This window comes from Myotis daubentonii, chromosome 2 (assembly GCF_963259705.1).
Source record: "Myotis daubentonii chromosome 2, mMyoDau2.1, whole genome shotgun sequence".
Classification (NCBI taxonomy): Eukaryota; Metazoa; Chordata; class Mammalia; order Chiroptera; family Vespertilionidae; genus Myotis; species Myotis daubentonii.
Genome location: NC_081841.1, coordinates 52,121,510 through 52,137,720, shown reverse-complemented (window position 1 = coordinate 52,137,720; position 16,211 = coordinate 52,121,510). Strand labels below are relative to the sequence as shown.

The window sequence follows — 16,211 nt, the reverse complement described above, 5'->3', positions numbered from 1 at the left end:
TTCTCTGAAACTGAAGGAATCTCTTATTCAAACTTAATTCAATAGGCCATACTTTGTTACTTTAACAAAGTGTCTGGAAGAGGAGTGCTTCTTCAGAGCTTGTATCAAAAATTCTGCTAGAATCAGAGTTGGCAAAAACTGTCATATAATGGGGCAATCCTAATGTTACATGTGTCAAACAGGATTACATGTAAAGAATTTTAAAACTAATGTGAATTTGGAAACAATTAGTAAGATAAGCATTCCTTTGTACAATGACAATAGAGTCTTACTCTCCTTGACTAAAAAAGAACTTTAAAATATGGTTAATTTAAAATGTTATCAGAACATTTCTCTTAGCAATATTTTTTTTCTAAGATATCTTGTGGGAAGCTGCCTACTGTCTTCACTAGCAGAGAGGTGTGGACAAGGGACCCGGAAGGGAAGGCTGGTGGTCCTTGAATCCCTTGCAAAGGTCAGGGCTGTGCACCCACTGTTAGTCCAGACAATGATAGCTGAAGCAACTTCCCCATTTACTATTATGTAAATCCTTGCTGATGGGCTAGTCTGCCTATTAGTGGAAATTGCCTGCCTAAGGGCTATGGGTGTATCCCAAACCAATAAAAGGTTGGCGAGGCCTGAGCACCAGTGGAAGTCCTTCCCCTTGAGTTGGACTCGCCTGCCTGGCCCCCCAGCATTTCCAAATTATCTCTTGTCTCTTCTCTTTCGTTTGTGTGCGGCTCCTCTTCCAGATCCTGAACCCTGAACCACGCGGGATGTGGGGGGAACAAACATTACACAATATCTATTCAGACAAGGGGAACAAAAGAAAAAAATAAACAAGTGGTACTACATCAAACTAAAAAGTTTTTGCATAGCAAAGGAAACCATCAACAAAATGAAAAGACAACCTACTGAATGGAAGAAGATAGTCACCAATGATATATCTCATAAGGGATAATATCCAAATTTATAAAGAACTCATAAAACTCAACACAAAAAAACAAACAATCCAATTAAAAAGTGGGCAGGGGACTTGAACATACACTTCTCCAAAGAAGACATACAGAAGGCCAATAGCCATATGAAAAGATGCTCAAAGTCACGAATCATCAGAGAAATGCAAATTGAAACCACATGAGATAACACCTCACACCTGTCAGAATGGCTATCCTAAAGTTGTAATATGCAAATGGTTGTTATGTAACAGCCGACCTGGTAACAACCAGATCACAGACCAGAAGGAGGGTGGGGCAGCGAGGTACAAGCTGGCAGTGGAGAGCTACAGGAGGGGGCAGGGCAGCGAGCTATGGGGGGCGGGGGCAGGGCAGAGGGGGGCTAGGGGAGCTACAGGAGGGCAGCAGCAAGCTACTGGCGCATGGATTTGTGCACAGGGCTACTAGTCATTAATAAATCAACAAACAACAAGCGTTGCCAAGAATGTGGAGAAAAGGGGACCCTCATGCATTTTTGGTGGGAATGCAGATTGGAGCAGCCACTATGGAAAACAGTAGGGAGGTTCCTCAAAAAATTAAAAATGAAATGACGTTAACAACTCAGCAATCCCCTTCTGGGTATATATCTGAGAAACCCAAAACACTGATTTGGAAGAATATATGTACTCCTGTCTTCATTGCAGCATTATTTACAACTAGGGGCCCGGTGCACAAAATTCGTGCACTGGGTGTGTGTGTGGGGGGAGTGTCCCTCAGCCCAGCCTGCCCCCTCTCACATACTGAGAGCCCTCAGGCGTTGACCCCCATCACCCTCCAATCGCAGGATCGGCCCCTTGCCCAGGCCTGAGGCCTCTGGCTGAGGCGTCCGGCCCGCGCAGCGGGGACCTGCAGCTGCAGCGGCCCCATGATCGTGGGCTTCGCTTTAGGCCCAGGCAAGGGACCCCTAGCTCCTGGGACTGCCAGCTTCGACCGTGCCCAGCTCCCATCGCTGGCTCCACCCCTACTTCCTGCTATCACTGGCCAGGGCGGAAAAGGCACCTGATTCTCCGATCATGGCTGGGGGGCAGGGCAAAGGCGGCCCCAGGGCTGCCTTTGCCCTGCCCCCCAGCTCTTAGCTCCCCCCTGGGTTTCCAATCACTGTCAGTGGCAGGGGGCTTCTTCCTGCTTTCCCTTTCGCCTCCCTGCATTGTGCCTACATATGCAAATTAACCGCCATCTTGTTGGCAGTTAACTGCCAATCTTAGTTGTCAGTCAACTGCCAGTCTTAGTTGGCAGTTAATTTGCATATAGCCCTGATTAGCCAATGAAAAGGGTAGCTCGTACGCCAATTACCATTTTTCTCTTTTATTAGTGTTGATAGCCAAGATATAAAAGCAACCCAAGTGATGAGTGGATAAAAAAGCTGTGGTACATATATACAATGGAATATCAGTAGGCCATAAAGAAGAGTGAAATCTTACCATTTGTGGCAGCATGGATGGACCTAGAGAATATTATGCTAAGTGAAATAAGTCAGTCAGATAGAAACAAATACCATATGATTTCACTTATACCTGGAATCTAAAGAACAAAACAAACAAAATAAAAAGACTCATAGATACAGAGAAAAGACTCGATGGCTGCCAGAGGGGAGGAGGGTTGCAGGACTGGGTGAAAAAGGTGAGGGGATTAAGAATTACAAATTGCTAGTTACAAAATAGTCACAGCATAAGGAATACAGGCAATAATATCATAATGACTGTGTATGGTACCAGGTGGGCACTGGAAATATTGGAGGGAACACTTTGGAAAGTTCCAACCACTATACTATACACATGAAAACGAATCTATAATAATAAAAGCATAATATGCTAATTAGACAGGACATCCTTCCTGATGACCTTTCGGATGAAGCTGGGGCTGTGAGGGCTGAGGCAGAGGCAGCCGCCGCTGCGGCCAGGGGCAGAGCCCCTTGCACGAATTCCATGCATCGGGCCTCTAGTACAAAGTAATACTGAATGTAAACTGTAATTAAAAAATAAAATTTAAATTAAAAAGTATTGTCAGAAGATGATCAATATCACTGTAGTCTTTAAACATCCTCCAACATTTAAATGTTTATTATCAAATAACCCATTGAATAGGTCAGTTCTCAGAGTAAGGTTCCATAACTCACACCCTGCAGAAGCCATCATAGACTAATTCCTAAAATTACCAATCAGTGGAATGTTAGGACTGAGGTGATTAGCTAATAACACACATCCTAAAAGTCAAGCAACAGTTGTTTCATACCCTGTAGCTCAGAACTTTGGAATCACAGCTTAGTACTTATACAAAGACAAGAAACCAGAAGCTCTTTTCTGGAGAAAATTATAGGTTTATCTGCAGGAACCCCTATAGCTCACACTGATGCAGAAATGTACTGAACTAAAAATCCAAGATGGGCAAACTCTCAACAGAGTGACAATACTGGTTTTTAAACAACTCAGAATATCTGCATTATAAGTCCCTTTTAAAGCTTATGAATTAGTACCAGCTTAAAGTCTAATTAAGACACTAATGTCTGAGTAATCATGTAGCCTTTGGTTACTCTGGATTCTCCAAGTTTAGTCTCCGTACCAAGTCACAGCACCACAAACTAAAGTACCTGGACCGTATTATCATCACCAATGCACTTATCATTATTCATAATGATGTTATTTCTTCACTTGTCTCCCAACAAAACTAAGTTCCAAGAGTGTATAGCACTTGTCTGGAATAGAGGCTGGGCCTACAGAAAATGCTCAATAACAATTTATCAAATGAATGACTGAATGCTCAACTCTCCTTTATCCTCCACAATAACAAAATACTTGACTATCCCTTCCCCTAACTTTCCACTTCCATCACTTTAGTTAAGACCCTCATTACTCCATGTTTGGTCTCTCTGCCCCAGTTCTCTGGTCCATCCTGCATACCTCTGCCACGCCCACCTCCCTAAAACACAGCTTTGTTCACATGTCCTTACTACCATTCAAAAACCTTCAGTAGCTCCTGACTGCTTATCAAGTAGACACCAAACTTCTTAGTCTAACACTGTAAGTCCTCTATGATTTGGCTCCAGCTCTCCTTTCCCAGCGTTGTCTCCCATTGCTCCTCAGTCATTTCCCCACATTCCAATCAAATCGTACGACAGCTTTTCCTTAATTGTCCTATGTCCTGTCTCTGAGCCTTTGTTCATACTGTTCTTTGTGCTGGAGTGTTGCCGTCTACCCCTCTTTCCTAAAATCCAAGGTGTAATTCAAATAGCACTCTTACTATGAAGTAAGTAAGGCCCGTTCTGGGGTCCCTCTGTCAAAAGTGGTATCACATTATACCCTCCCATGTTATAAGCTAATTAATGGTAAAGAATTGACTTTATTAATCTCCCCCCATAACAACCTAATGCCCCCAATGCCTCACATATAGGAAGTACTCAAGAAGTATTTGTTACACCTTCAACAAAGCACAAAACATTACATCAACAGCTCCAAATCCATTTTATAGACCTTCTGTAATAAAAAAAAAAAGTAGTGAAAAAAAAGAAGTATTTGTTAAATAAATGGGTCATATTTTATTATGAGGCAACCCAAGCCACTATATATTCCATGCCGGCTTCTCTCATTTCCTTTATAGTCAGTTATGATAGTTCATACAGCCAAGAAAAAAACAAAATACTTAATACAGGTAGACACAACAGGGCAACTTGTTTAATACACACGTGATACCAATAAATCAGGTATCAATTCAAGCACTAGATAGAGGCTGCTACCTAATGCCTCTTATAAAGTCTCTTCGAGTTCTAAGGTTCTACAAGAGGCATGTTAAGACTGCTAACACTTAACAATAGTTATCTAGCCCTCTGAAAAATAGCCCCAAAACATCAGGAAACCTATTTCCTGATCCACTTCCTGAGACTCTAAAGGAAACTAATTCTTTGGGAAAGGAAAATATATATTGGTAATTAATTGTCTTTTTTCCTCCTAGAGTTCATTTTTGCGGATGGAAAATTTTTTCATTATAATGTTACCTTTTTTTATTCAAAGCATTTAGAAAAGCACAGTGTTTTCATATGCATTGTTTCATAAGATTAATTAATTCATTCAACAAATAATGACTGAGCACTTACTATAGGGCAGACACTGCTCTGGCTGAAGAAAATATAAGAGGATGAATAGTTAATAAATAAATTAAGTAATGATACACCAATGGAGAAAAATGAAGCAGTGTTCAGGCAATAGGCTATTTCATCTCATTTTTTTTTAAAATATATTTTTACTAGAGGCCCAGTGCATGGATTCATGCACTGGTGGGGTCCCTCAGCCTGGCCTGTGCCCTCTCACAATCCAGGACCCCTTGGGGGATGTCAGACTGCCGGTTTCAGCCCAATCCCTGGCCTGGGGGAGTCAAGCCGAAACCGGCAGTCCAATATGCCCTGAGGAATGTAGTAGTGCATGAAGCGCAGGTGGCCAGGGAGGAGCCCGAGCCCAGGCCTCGCACCACACCGCTCCCGCTTGTCCCGGCCCCTCTGCACCTGCGGACACCACTCCACTCAGTAGCACTGCCACGGAGGTGGGAGAGGCTGCGCCACTGCAGCTGTGCTTGCCAACCGTGAGCCTGGTGTCTGGTGTCTGTCGGTCAGTTGAGCAGCACTCCCCCTGTGGGAGCACACTGACCACCAAGGGGCAGCTCCTGCGTGGAGCGTCTGCCCCCAATGGTCGGTGCGCATCATAGCAACTGGTCATTCAGTCAACCAGTTGCTTAGGCTTTTATATATATAGACTGATTTCAGAGAGGAAGGGAGAGAGATGGGAACATCAATGATGAGAGAGAATCATTGGTTGGCTGCCTCCTACATGCCCCCCACTGGGGATTGAGCCCTCAACTCAGGCATATGCCCTTGACTGGAATTGAACCTGGGACCCTTCAGAATGCAGACCGAACCTCTATCCACCAGCTAGGGCTAGGGTGTTTCACTTTGGATAGGGTCGTCAAGAAATGATCTTCACAACACCCTATACCAGTAAGTAAGATATTAGCTAGTACCATAATCTTTATTTTCTAGGTTTGGGGAACTGAGACTCTGAATAGTTAAGTGACAAGCCCAAGATCACCTACAATTAGATCCACATCTAATGGGATCAGAAACAAGATTTCACAACTTTTGGTCTAATTTGCTAAGGCTATAATAGAGGACTCTGACTTAGGAATGTTTAATTAAGTTCCTTTCCCTGAATAATGCTACTTGGAGGGTGAAAAAGAACCCCAAACATGACCATCGCTAATCCATCACCCTGAGAATGGCCTACCTTCCATCCGCTCACAAATATTTGCCTCAATTTGATTTGGTGAATAAAATAAGGAAAACACTATTTTATTTTCTTATATTGTTGCAAAAAATTTAACAAAATAAAACAAAGTTTTAATATATGTCGTTTTTATTTAAAACAGAAAGCAGTATCTAGGTTTATCGTGTAAAAGTAGACAAGGCAACACCTCATTAGCAACACTTCAGATCACACCTAGTGAATGTAAACTCTCCTTTAACAGCCTGTCTCTGCTCAGCCTGTCAAAAGTGTGTGAAAAAAAGATTCTGCAAGGATTTTCTGCCAGAAGCTCATGGGACACACACTCTCTCTCTATCTCTATCTCTCCCCGCCATCACTAGAGTTCTTCACGTGGGAAGCTGATGACTCTAACATCAGTGATGTACGGAGGAAAATGTAAGGAACAAGGTGCCCTGCCACGCCTAACCTGAGTTAAACCTAAAACCCTACCAAAGACAGGGCCGAAGATCTTAATGTGTTATAGAAACTCAGAAGGAAGAGAAGTCAGTTCCGGGGTAGGAGAATCAAGTTAGGCTATAAGAAGAAGAGGCCTCAGGTCTGGACCTAGACGAATGGGTAGTGTTAAAAGGTAAAATTAGCCTGGCCCATGTGGCTCCGTGGTTGAGTGTCAGCCCGTGAACCAGGAGGTCACGGTTCAATTCTGGTCAGGGTTTCTGGCTTGATCCCCAGTAGGGAGTGTGCAGGAGGCAGCCGATCAATGTTTCTCTCTCATTGATGTTTCTTTATCTCTATCCCTCTCCCTTTCTCTTTCTAAAATCAATAAAAATACATTTTTTTAATTTAAAAGGTGAAGTTAAAGTACAGAGTACTTTCCAAGAGGAGGAGATAGAAGCTAGAAAACAGGGGACACGAAGGAAACCACTTAGGAGTTTGCTACTGCTACAACATGTGATAGGCATAAGTGTGAAACGCAATTAGAGAGAGATAGACAGGTCCAACTACATCTTGCATATACTATAGATAAAAAAATTGAAGGCCAGAGAATTTGAGTGATTTGACTAAGGGCAAACAAGAGGCAAAGGTAGAACTGAAACGAAGGTTTTTATTTTCCTAGTTAGGTGTTCTTTTCACTAAACCATCCTGCTGGTAGGCTGGGCAGTGGTCGGCAAACTGTGGCTCGCGAGCCACATGCGGCTCTTTGGCCCCTTGAGTGTGGCTCTTCCACAGAATACTGACTTCTGCGAATGGGCCATGAAGTTTCAATCGCACTGTACCTGTGCGCACCCACACGTGGTATTCTGTGGAAGAGCTACACTCAAAGGGCCAAAGAGCCGCATGTGGCTCGCGAGCGGCAGTTTGCCGACCACTGGTAGGGGATTGGCACATGTGGGAGATAACCTTCCTTTAAATAGCAGGACTCTGTGGAGAGTTAAGTAAATTGCCTCCAGATTACATATCCAGCTGAACAGCTGTGGCGGTACTGATGCTGAGCCCATGTCTGTGGAACACCTTGTCTACGGCTGCCAGGCTACTCGGAGCCCCTTCACTTGAGAAGATACAATACTGGAGCTGAAACGAATGCCATCCTTTCCCTCAGAAGCACTGCACTTCTTAGGACCCATCCAAAGAAGGGTCCATAAACCACGGGGATTATCAGGGATGTGAATGAAAAAGCAGGGTTTTTGTGTTTGTTTTTTTGTCTCTATATTTGCCTATCTAGCTTCAGAACAGAGCCAGCTGAATCTGAGGACCAATTAATGAAAAATTAGAAACGCAGGGAACTAGAAATATGTTGTAATGAACTAAGAGTTAGGAGGTATGGGTTCTAGTCCTCTCTCTATGACTAATGATGATGTTGGCTTTTATTTTTTCCCCTAAGTATTTTTAATTGATTTTGAGAGAGAGAGAGAGAGAGAGAGAGAGAGAGAGAGAGAGAGAGAGAGAGAGAGAGAGAGAGAAGGGAGGGAGGGAGGGAGGAAAAAAACAAAACATTGATATGAGAGTGAAACATTGATCAGCTAACTCCTGCACGACCCCTGTAGGGGATTGAGCCCGCAATCCAGGCATATACCCTGACTGGGAATTGATCCCACAATTAATCCCACAATGCTCAACCAACTGAGCCACACTGGCCAGGGCTGGTGGGTTGGCTTCTAACAAAGTACTTTACACCTCATTACATTTATAAAATGAGGAGGCTAAATGAGAGGATCTCTAAGGCTACCATGATATAATTTTCTATGATTCTAGGTAGCCTTCAATTTGCAGGAAAAGGCAGACATGAAAAGTAGAAGGTAAAATGAGCTTTGGGAAACCACATTGCCCTATTTAAAGGCTCAGTCAATTCTATAATTTGGATTTTTGTTTATGGGACTTTTTTTAAGTTGAATTTATTGAGGTTAACCAAATTATATAGGTTCCAGGTGCACAACACAGCATCTGTACAATGTATTATGTGTTCACCACCCCAAGTCAAGTTTCCTTCATCACCATTTATCCCCACTTTACCCTCCTCCACCTCCCCGTATCTCCACCCCCCAGGACTTTCTTATAAGAGGACATACCAAATTAAACAAAAAGAATACACAAATCAATGACCAGTTTTAAGAAATAGGAAAAGGGGTAGGAGCCTTCTCTGAAGGCGTTCTTTCAACTTATTCACAGACATTCTTGCTGCCTTAAGACAGTTATTAGAAATATATGTGGCCATTTAAGATTCAACAAGTTATTATTAAGCATTGGAGAGTATTTTTTGTAGCGAACACAGAGACACACTTCAAGCAATACAGAAAAAGTCCTTGATTTGATTCTCTATAAAAGTGAGGGAAGAGAAATGCATTGAAAATTTACACTGATAAAACTTAAGATTCCATATTATGAAAGAAGAGAAAACAAATAACAAAATTAAGACTTCAGCAGGCGTAACAAAATAGCAGAGAGAAAACAAACAAACAAACAAAAAAGGCATTCAGGAGAGTTCAAGTTCCTTGAAATACCTACTTGTTTTTGCTTGTACATATATAAAGAAACTCTGGAAGATACTACTAACAGTGGTTACCTGCTCAGGCAGACAGGAAGTGAGCAGAGAGAGTAAGGTGTTAAAAGGAGACTTTTTACTGAATACTTTTGTAAGAATATCTTTTTACTGAATTTTTAACCATGTAAATATATTACCTATTTTAAAAATTAAATAAATAAAAGTTTCAAGTGCTCCTCAAATTCCATTATTTACAGGAAACAGTTGTAAAATAAGAAAGCCAAAGAAAGGAGACATTAGAACAAGGTGCCAAGAGGCAAAGAAAATGTTGTAGCATTGGGAGGTCTGAGGCAATACAAAGAGAGGATGATCCAGGTTTTTTTCAAGAACCAGCAGGGAAGTGAGTTGAAATGCAACGTGGACAATACTGTTGAGGACGCCAAGAAGCAGATGACAGCTCAGACCAGCACCAGCTGGTACAAGAGTATCCTGAAAATGTGATATACGAATTTTAAGGCTCTGTGTGCCTGGAAAGTGTGACATCCACAATGGGAGGAAACCAGGGCTTTACTAATAGAGAAGTAGCTTTCTTTCACCCTTACAATAAAGAGGGAAGAAAATAAGAAACAAGTTTCTATAAGAGTAACAAAAACTATTAATTAATTTGAAAAGATAAAGAAATCCACTCTCATCATTCAGCAAAGAAAAGAAATTCTATTTTGCAAGAATTATTTAAAGCAGTTCTGGAAAAACTATAGAACGGAACAGCCTCTTAAAGTCATTTCTAACCTCAAGATTTTTTTATTTTGGTTTAATCCCCAGTGTGCTTCCTTGAAGGGGAGGCCTTGCTAATTTGACGTAGTGAAAGGCCTAGTTAGTAAGAAGTAATGCCAGTGAAGATTTGCAAGTAAGCTTTAGCAAACTTATCTTTAATCAACTGAAAAATCCCTTACTTAAACGTATAATTAAAACTTCTGAAGTGCTACTAATGTTCTTTCTTGTCATGGGTGTTACTTTGTTTGCTTTATAATAATCATTAAATTAGGTACTTACGAGCCTTTCTGCATGGTGGCATAGTATGGTGGTATAGTTCACAATTATTTTTAAAGGATTTCAAAAATAACAACACAACAGTTAAAGCTATTCTTTCCACGAACGATTTACCCATATGGTGAAACCAAAGGCTGAAGTCAGACTGTCTATCACGAAAGCCAGTCGCTCGTGGAACATTATCAGTGTCTGGCGTAGCTAAGGAATGATACTGACCGGGGCCAGAAACCCACCCGCTTTGGCTCTTCTCCCCCAGGCCAGGGCCGCTGAAGTCTGAGACATCAGACATTGCCTATGGCGCAGGAATCACGGGGAAGGCATGAAAAGGAACACTAGGGCTCTGACAGCAGATAGCGCTATGTTTTTCATATATTAATTCAGGTTCAAAACAGAAAACTTAACTTGTATACGAGTTAGAAAAATAAAGAATTCAAATAAAAGTGAAGAGGTTTTAGCCATCTGAAAGGCAAGGGTCCAACGGGCTTTACCCGTCTGCTTATGGCTACGAGTACTTTCTGAAAAAGTTACACCAACTGGCCAAACTTATTTAAGTAGGCACAACCTGAATCCTGCAAGTTATCATTCATTTATAGTTCTAATAAGGACATGGATGCAAGTGTAGGAAAGAGGAAGGAAATATATTTCAAAACTTTATGACTAAAGCATTTTTCTAAAAACAGTCCAAGTTTCTATGCTCCCTTATTCACTCACCCAGAAAGTAAGTTTGCCTCCTCTCTCACCCACGTACCCCTACTCACAAAGCCCCTTGTAAAAAAGTTAAACTTCAAAAAAGGGAAGAGTAAATGGGGAAATTGATGACAGTTTATGAAAACTGCTTAGGTCCAGAACTTGGTATCTGAAAAAAAATCCTTAAAAATTATGTCCAACTTCTCAGTTTCTGGATGAGAAAATTTAGGTCTATAGCTGTGCAGTGACTCGCTAAAGGGCATGAATTAGTTTTGAGAAGTTTGTTTCTTCACTTATTACTTTCTTTTCCCATAAATTACTTTGTAGCTTGAAAAATACATATACTAAAAAAAGAAAAACAGAAATAATAAGCATGGTAAATTATGGTAGAGTCAGGATTTATTACGTCCAGTCTACTGTTCTTTATATTATGTTGTGTGCCTTACACTTTCTAAATTTCCCAGTGGAAGATATAAGCTACTGGTTCCACTTTTTCCTATTAGGTAGGACCATTTTGTGTAGAGAGTGTCTTAAATGCTTTTGCCATCCTGAACTAAAAGTGCTTCCATAAGTATAACTAAGTCAAGAGATCTACTGGCCTCGTCTTACTTCTGTCCCATAATTAAGCCAAAGAAAGGGAAATTTCTTCTAAAATGGAAATACTAAAAGGAGATTTAATTAAAGGCAGTTTTGTTAATAAAGGCAGTTTAGTTAAGCTTTATATTTATAAAAATATAATTACACAACCCCCCCTCCCGAATCTGGAAAAACGATTGATTTAATTACTTAAATGACATCTGTTAAAAGAGGGATCCCCTAAAATGGTATCCAATGTTAGTCCTCACTGTTCAATGGCTAATTGCTTGGCTGGTGGATTATCTGGGGGGCTCTGCTTCTCTACTTGTTGCCTTGTTTTGCAAGTTAATCATGAGGAAGAAACCCAAGGTTTGGTCGATTATTTGTTAGGGAGTTTTGAAATTCGACCAAGTGAAGATTGGTATCTCTTTCACCCATGCTCCTTACTAGCAGGAATAACAGGATAGACTCTAATGCAAGAATCAGTGCTCGCTCAACCCAGACAACTGCGTAACAAGGCCAAAGACCCAGAGTCTCTCCTCACTGACCCAGTTTGGCTTCCTCTATTCTATTCCTGGGCCCAGTAGCGATGCTTCAATGTAAAAAATAGAGCTGGTAAGAGTACAAATCTATCATCTCCACTGTATTAACAGGATCTGTTAATGTCACAATACCAACACCAACCTTATTTTTATTTATTTTTTGCTAATCCTCAGCTGAGAATATTTTTTCCATTGATTTTTAGAGAGAGTAGGAGGGAGGGAGGGAAGAAGGGAAAGGAAGATAGAGATAGAGATAGAGATAGAGATGGATAGAGAGATAGAGATAGAGATAGAGATAGATAGAGAGAGAGAGAGAGAGAGAGAGAGAGAGAGAGAGACATTGATGTGAAAAAAAAACACATTGATTAGTTGCCTCCTGCACGCGCCCGGCCATGGATCAAACCTGCAACCCAGGTCCATGCCCTTGACCGGGAATCGAACCTGAGACCCTTTAGTGCACACCAACGCTCTGACCATCGAGCAACACTGGCTAGGGCCATCTTTATATTTAAAGATAGAATTTTGGATGTGAGTGTGAGATTCTTTAGGGCTATACCATCTTTTACTATGTCATCTTTCTTGGACTCTATTAAATACTTCCATTCCATTTATGTCCTCTTCTTCTAATCTGGGCAGGAGCCAAAAAACATAAGTCTTATTAAGAGAGTTCAGAAGTGCCACAGCCCACAAATGACCCTTAGCAGCAATTAAACTGAAAAATAATCCCCATGAGCCAGAACTGCAACGAAAGGTTAACTACTTATCCAAACTTTGGCAAAGAGGCAGCTCTTCCTCCCGTTTGCCCCAAGCCTGCGAGGAAAGGGGAATGGGAAGCTGTCCCTCCACCTCCTGCCACTCACTTTCTGCGTCAAATAGTACGGGTCAAAGTCCTCCAGGGGAACAGCGACCAGGCCTTGTGGGATGTCCCCATAGATGAAAGGCAAACTCTTCCCGGCTTCCAGGTCACTGTTGGGCTTGGGCTTGCTGTCCTCATCGTCGTCCCGGTGGCTGCCATCTCCCTTTGGTGGTTTCTTAAGCTTGCTCTCGGCAATGCGCCTCTCGATGTTTGCCAGAGACTCGGGGGTGAAAGGCTTGAAACTATCAGGGCCTGGTGGTGCGAGCAGCCGCCCTGCCATCTTCTCATCCTGCAGCAGCTTCGTTAGTTATGCTGCGTCCAGGACAGGCCAGCTCTGGAAGGAAAAGCAACACAGACAGCATTAATCAATCACTGCTCGGAAAGGAGGCCAGCCTAAACCGTCTCACTCAGCCTGTACCCACAACCTCTGCACCACATCGTTTCTAACATGACATGGTTACACTTCTCTTCAGAAAAATCTGTGGCGTGATGGATTAGGTCATGTCATAACCACCCCTCAGGGAAATGATCAGCTAGAAGATCCAAAGATGGGAGTTTCCTGAATGCTGGTATTTATTATTCACTTAAGATGCAACTCATTGCCCTAACTGGTCTGGCTCGGTGGATAGAGCATCGGCCTAAGGACTGAAGGGTCCCAGGTTTGATTCCGGTCAGGGGCATGTACCTTGATTGCAGGCACATTCCCAGTGGGGGGTGTGCTGGAGGCAGCTGATCGATGTTTCTCTCTCATCGATGTTTCTGACTCTCTGTCCCTCTCCCTTCCTCTCTGTCAAAAATCAATAAAATATATTTTTTTTAAAAAGATGCAACTCATTGTTAGGAACCACATACAACTACTGCACAGAAATAAATTCCAGCCCTGACTGGTTTGGCTCAGTGGATAGAGCGTCGGCCTAAGGACTGAAGGGTCCTAGGTTCGATTCCAGTCAAGGGCATGTACCTTGGTTTCAGGCACATTCCCAGTGGGGAGTGTGCTGGAGGCAGCTGATCGATGTTTCTCTCTCATTGATGTTTCTGACTCTCTGTCCCTCTCCCTTCCTCTCTGTCAAAAATCAATAAAATATATATTTTTTAAAAGTAAATAAATAAATTCCATATCCTCAAGGAACTTTTATTCTAAACTAATAAGGCACATTTAATGTCACCCAGGCATATGTGTTAGCTTTGGACAAGTCACCTTCCTTTTCTGGAACTCCATTTCCCAAAGAAATACTATAACTTCCAAGGACAACACAAGGGTAAATTGTCAGTCTTTCCAGCTTCTGAAAACACTAAACCTTTCAAAACTTTGGAGGCACAAAATATAGAAAAAATAGCTTCCATCTGCGTTGGCTCTTTTGTTTCAAGGTATTTTTCAATTCACCAAGTTGTGTAAAATCCATCCAGTATAAAAGCTCAGAAGTACCTTCTCTGATGACCAAGCTCCTGCCAGGGACAAATGCAAAGCACTTTCCTCTGTGGAGAGGGCAGACACTGCTCTCCGCACCCCCCACACAGCAGCAAGGAAAAGCAGATGGGAGAGGCATTTTAGAGGACTTCCTGATGCAACAGCATTGCAGCCCTGCGGGGTGAATGACAGCAGAAACGCCTTCGTGCAACCCGAGAGGGGTTCAAAGCAGGAAGGACGGGAAGAGAGAACAGAGTAACAAACCACAATTCCCTTCTGAAAAGAAAAACTGAGGTAGTGCCAAAACAGAGCCAATGATTTCTAAGCATGGTATTTGAAAGCAATTTCCATTTCCATTTCCACAAGTTTATGTAAATCCATGCCTTGCAACAAAGGACTCCCTAATGTGAAAAGGGACACAGTGTGTGGTGACTCACAAAAGGACCCTGGCAGGTGAGTCTAACCCTGAAAGCTTTAGGGTGTCACTGGCAGTTCATCGGGTGCTCCTGGCGCTGCTCTTCCTGTAGTTTGTCCCACAAAGACAATCTGAGATTTTTATTTTTAAAGCTAGAGGTTGTTCTTTCCCTCCTCCTTAGCCCTCAGGGTCCACTTTAAGGCACCATCCATAAAACTCCAGGCTCCTCAGGAGAACAGTAGCAGAGTTAACTCTAAATAGTTTGGGAGTGAAATACCCAGGGGCTCCTTTTATAAGTACACCCGCAGAGATCTTGAGGCAGTAAGTAGTGTCCACATGCAGGCTGGTCGGCTCACTCACAGCACAGGACTAATGAGGCCAGAACCACAAGTTAGCCCCATGCAGACCTGTCAGCTTCTCGCTGCGCAAAAGAACACGGTTCCACAGGCGGTACGGTCAAATAGGTCGTTTGCACATATGAAGCATGAAATTTTACAGCTTTGAGGGATTACGGATCCAGTCCATTTCATTTTACAGGTTAGGAAACTTGGGGACCTAAGAGGCTGGACAACCTGCCCAAAGACACAGGGCCAGGATAAAAATCACAACCAAAGAGCTCTGACTCCTCAACTCACACTCCTGCTAGTATGACAAATACTAGAGGCCCGGTGCACAAGATTTGTGCACTGGAGGGGGGGGTTGTCCCTCAGCCCGTTCTGTGCCCTCTCATAGTCCGAGACCCCTCGGGTGATGTCTGCCTGCCGACAGGCAGGCATCCCTCTCACAGTCCGGGGCTCTCGTAGTCCAGGACCCCTCGCTCCTTACCACCCGCCTGCAGTGGAGGTGGAAGAGGCTCCTGCCACTGCTGCTGTGCTCGCCAGCTGGGAGCCTGGCTTTTGGTTGAGCGGCGCTCCCCCTGTGGGAGCGCACTGACCAGCAGGGGGCAGCTTCTGCATTGAGCGTCTGCCCCCTCGTGATCAGTGCACATCATAGCAACCGGTCGTTCCTCAGTTTGGTCGGTTTGCATATGAGCCTTTTATTATATAGGATCAGTTATCTAGCCTCCTATCCTACTCTAACTCCCAGTACTTCACAACAGGAAGCATCTGAGCCATCGAGTAAGTTACATGCAAAGGCCAATAGTTTTACTAATCCAAGACTTCATTTACAATGCTTTCCCCAACTTAGAATTCCTTCTTCTCCATCCATTTCCTCCTGTCTGTCCCTGAATTACCTCCCGTAAGTCCCCACTCCTCTACAGAGCCTTCCCACCAGCTCCAGCCTTCACTATTTTCCCCCTGTGAACTCCTAAAGCTTTCTCATGATCTTAGCTAACATTTATCATGTACTTACTATGTTTTAGGCATTGGTCCAAGCACCTTGCTTGTATTAGTGCATTTAATCTCCAGAACAATATATGAGGTAGATATTATTAAATTACATGCTAGAAAATGACATAGTCAGGACTCAAAACATCCTG

General features: G+C 42.8%; 1 protein-coding gene across 1 annotated transcript in view; it reads right to left on the bottom strand.

Moving 5' to 3' along the window:
• SCN8A (sodium voltage-gated channel alpha subunit 8) overlaps window positions 1-16,211 on the bottom strand; it is a 188,573-nt gene that overhangs the window by 105,062 nt on the left and 67,300 nt on the right. Inside the window, exon 2 of the mRNA XM_059682931.1 lies at window positions 12,913-13,242. Within this exon, the coding sequence (XP_059538914.1) occupies window positions 12,913-13,188 (276 nt within the window). The 5' untranslated portion in view covers window positions 13,189-13,242. The remainder of the gene's footprint in view (window positions 1-12,912; window positions 13,243-16,211) is intronic.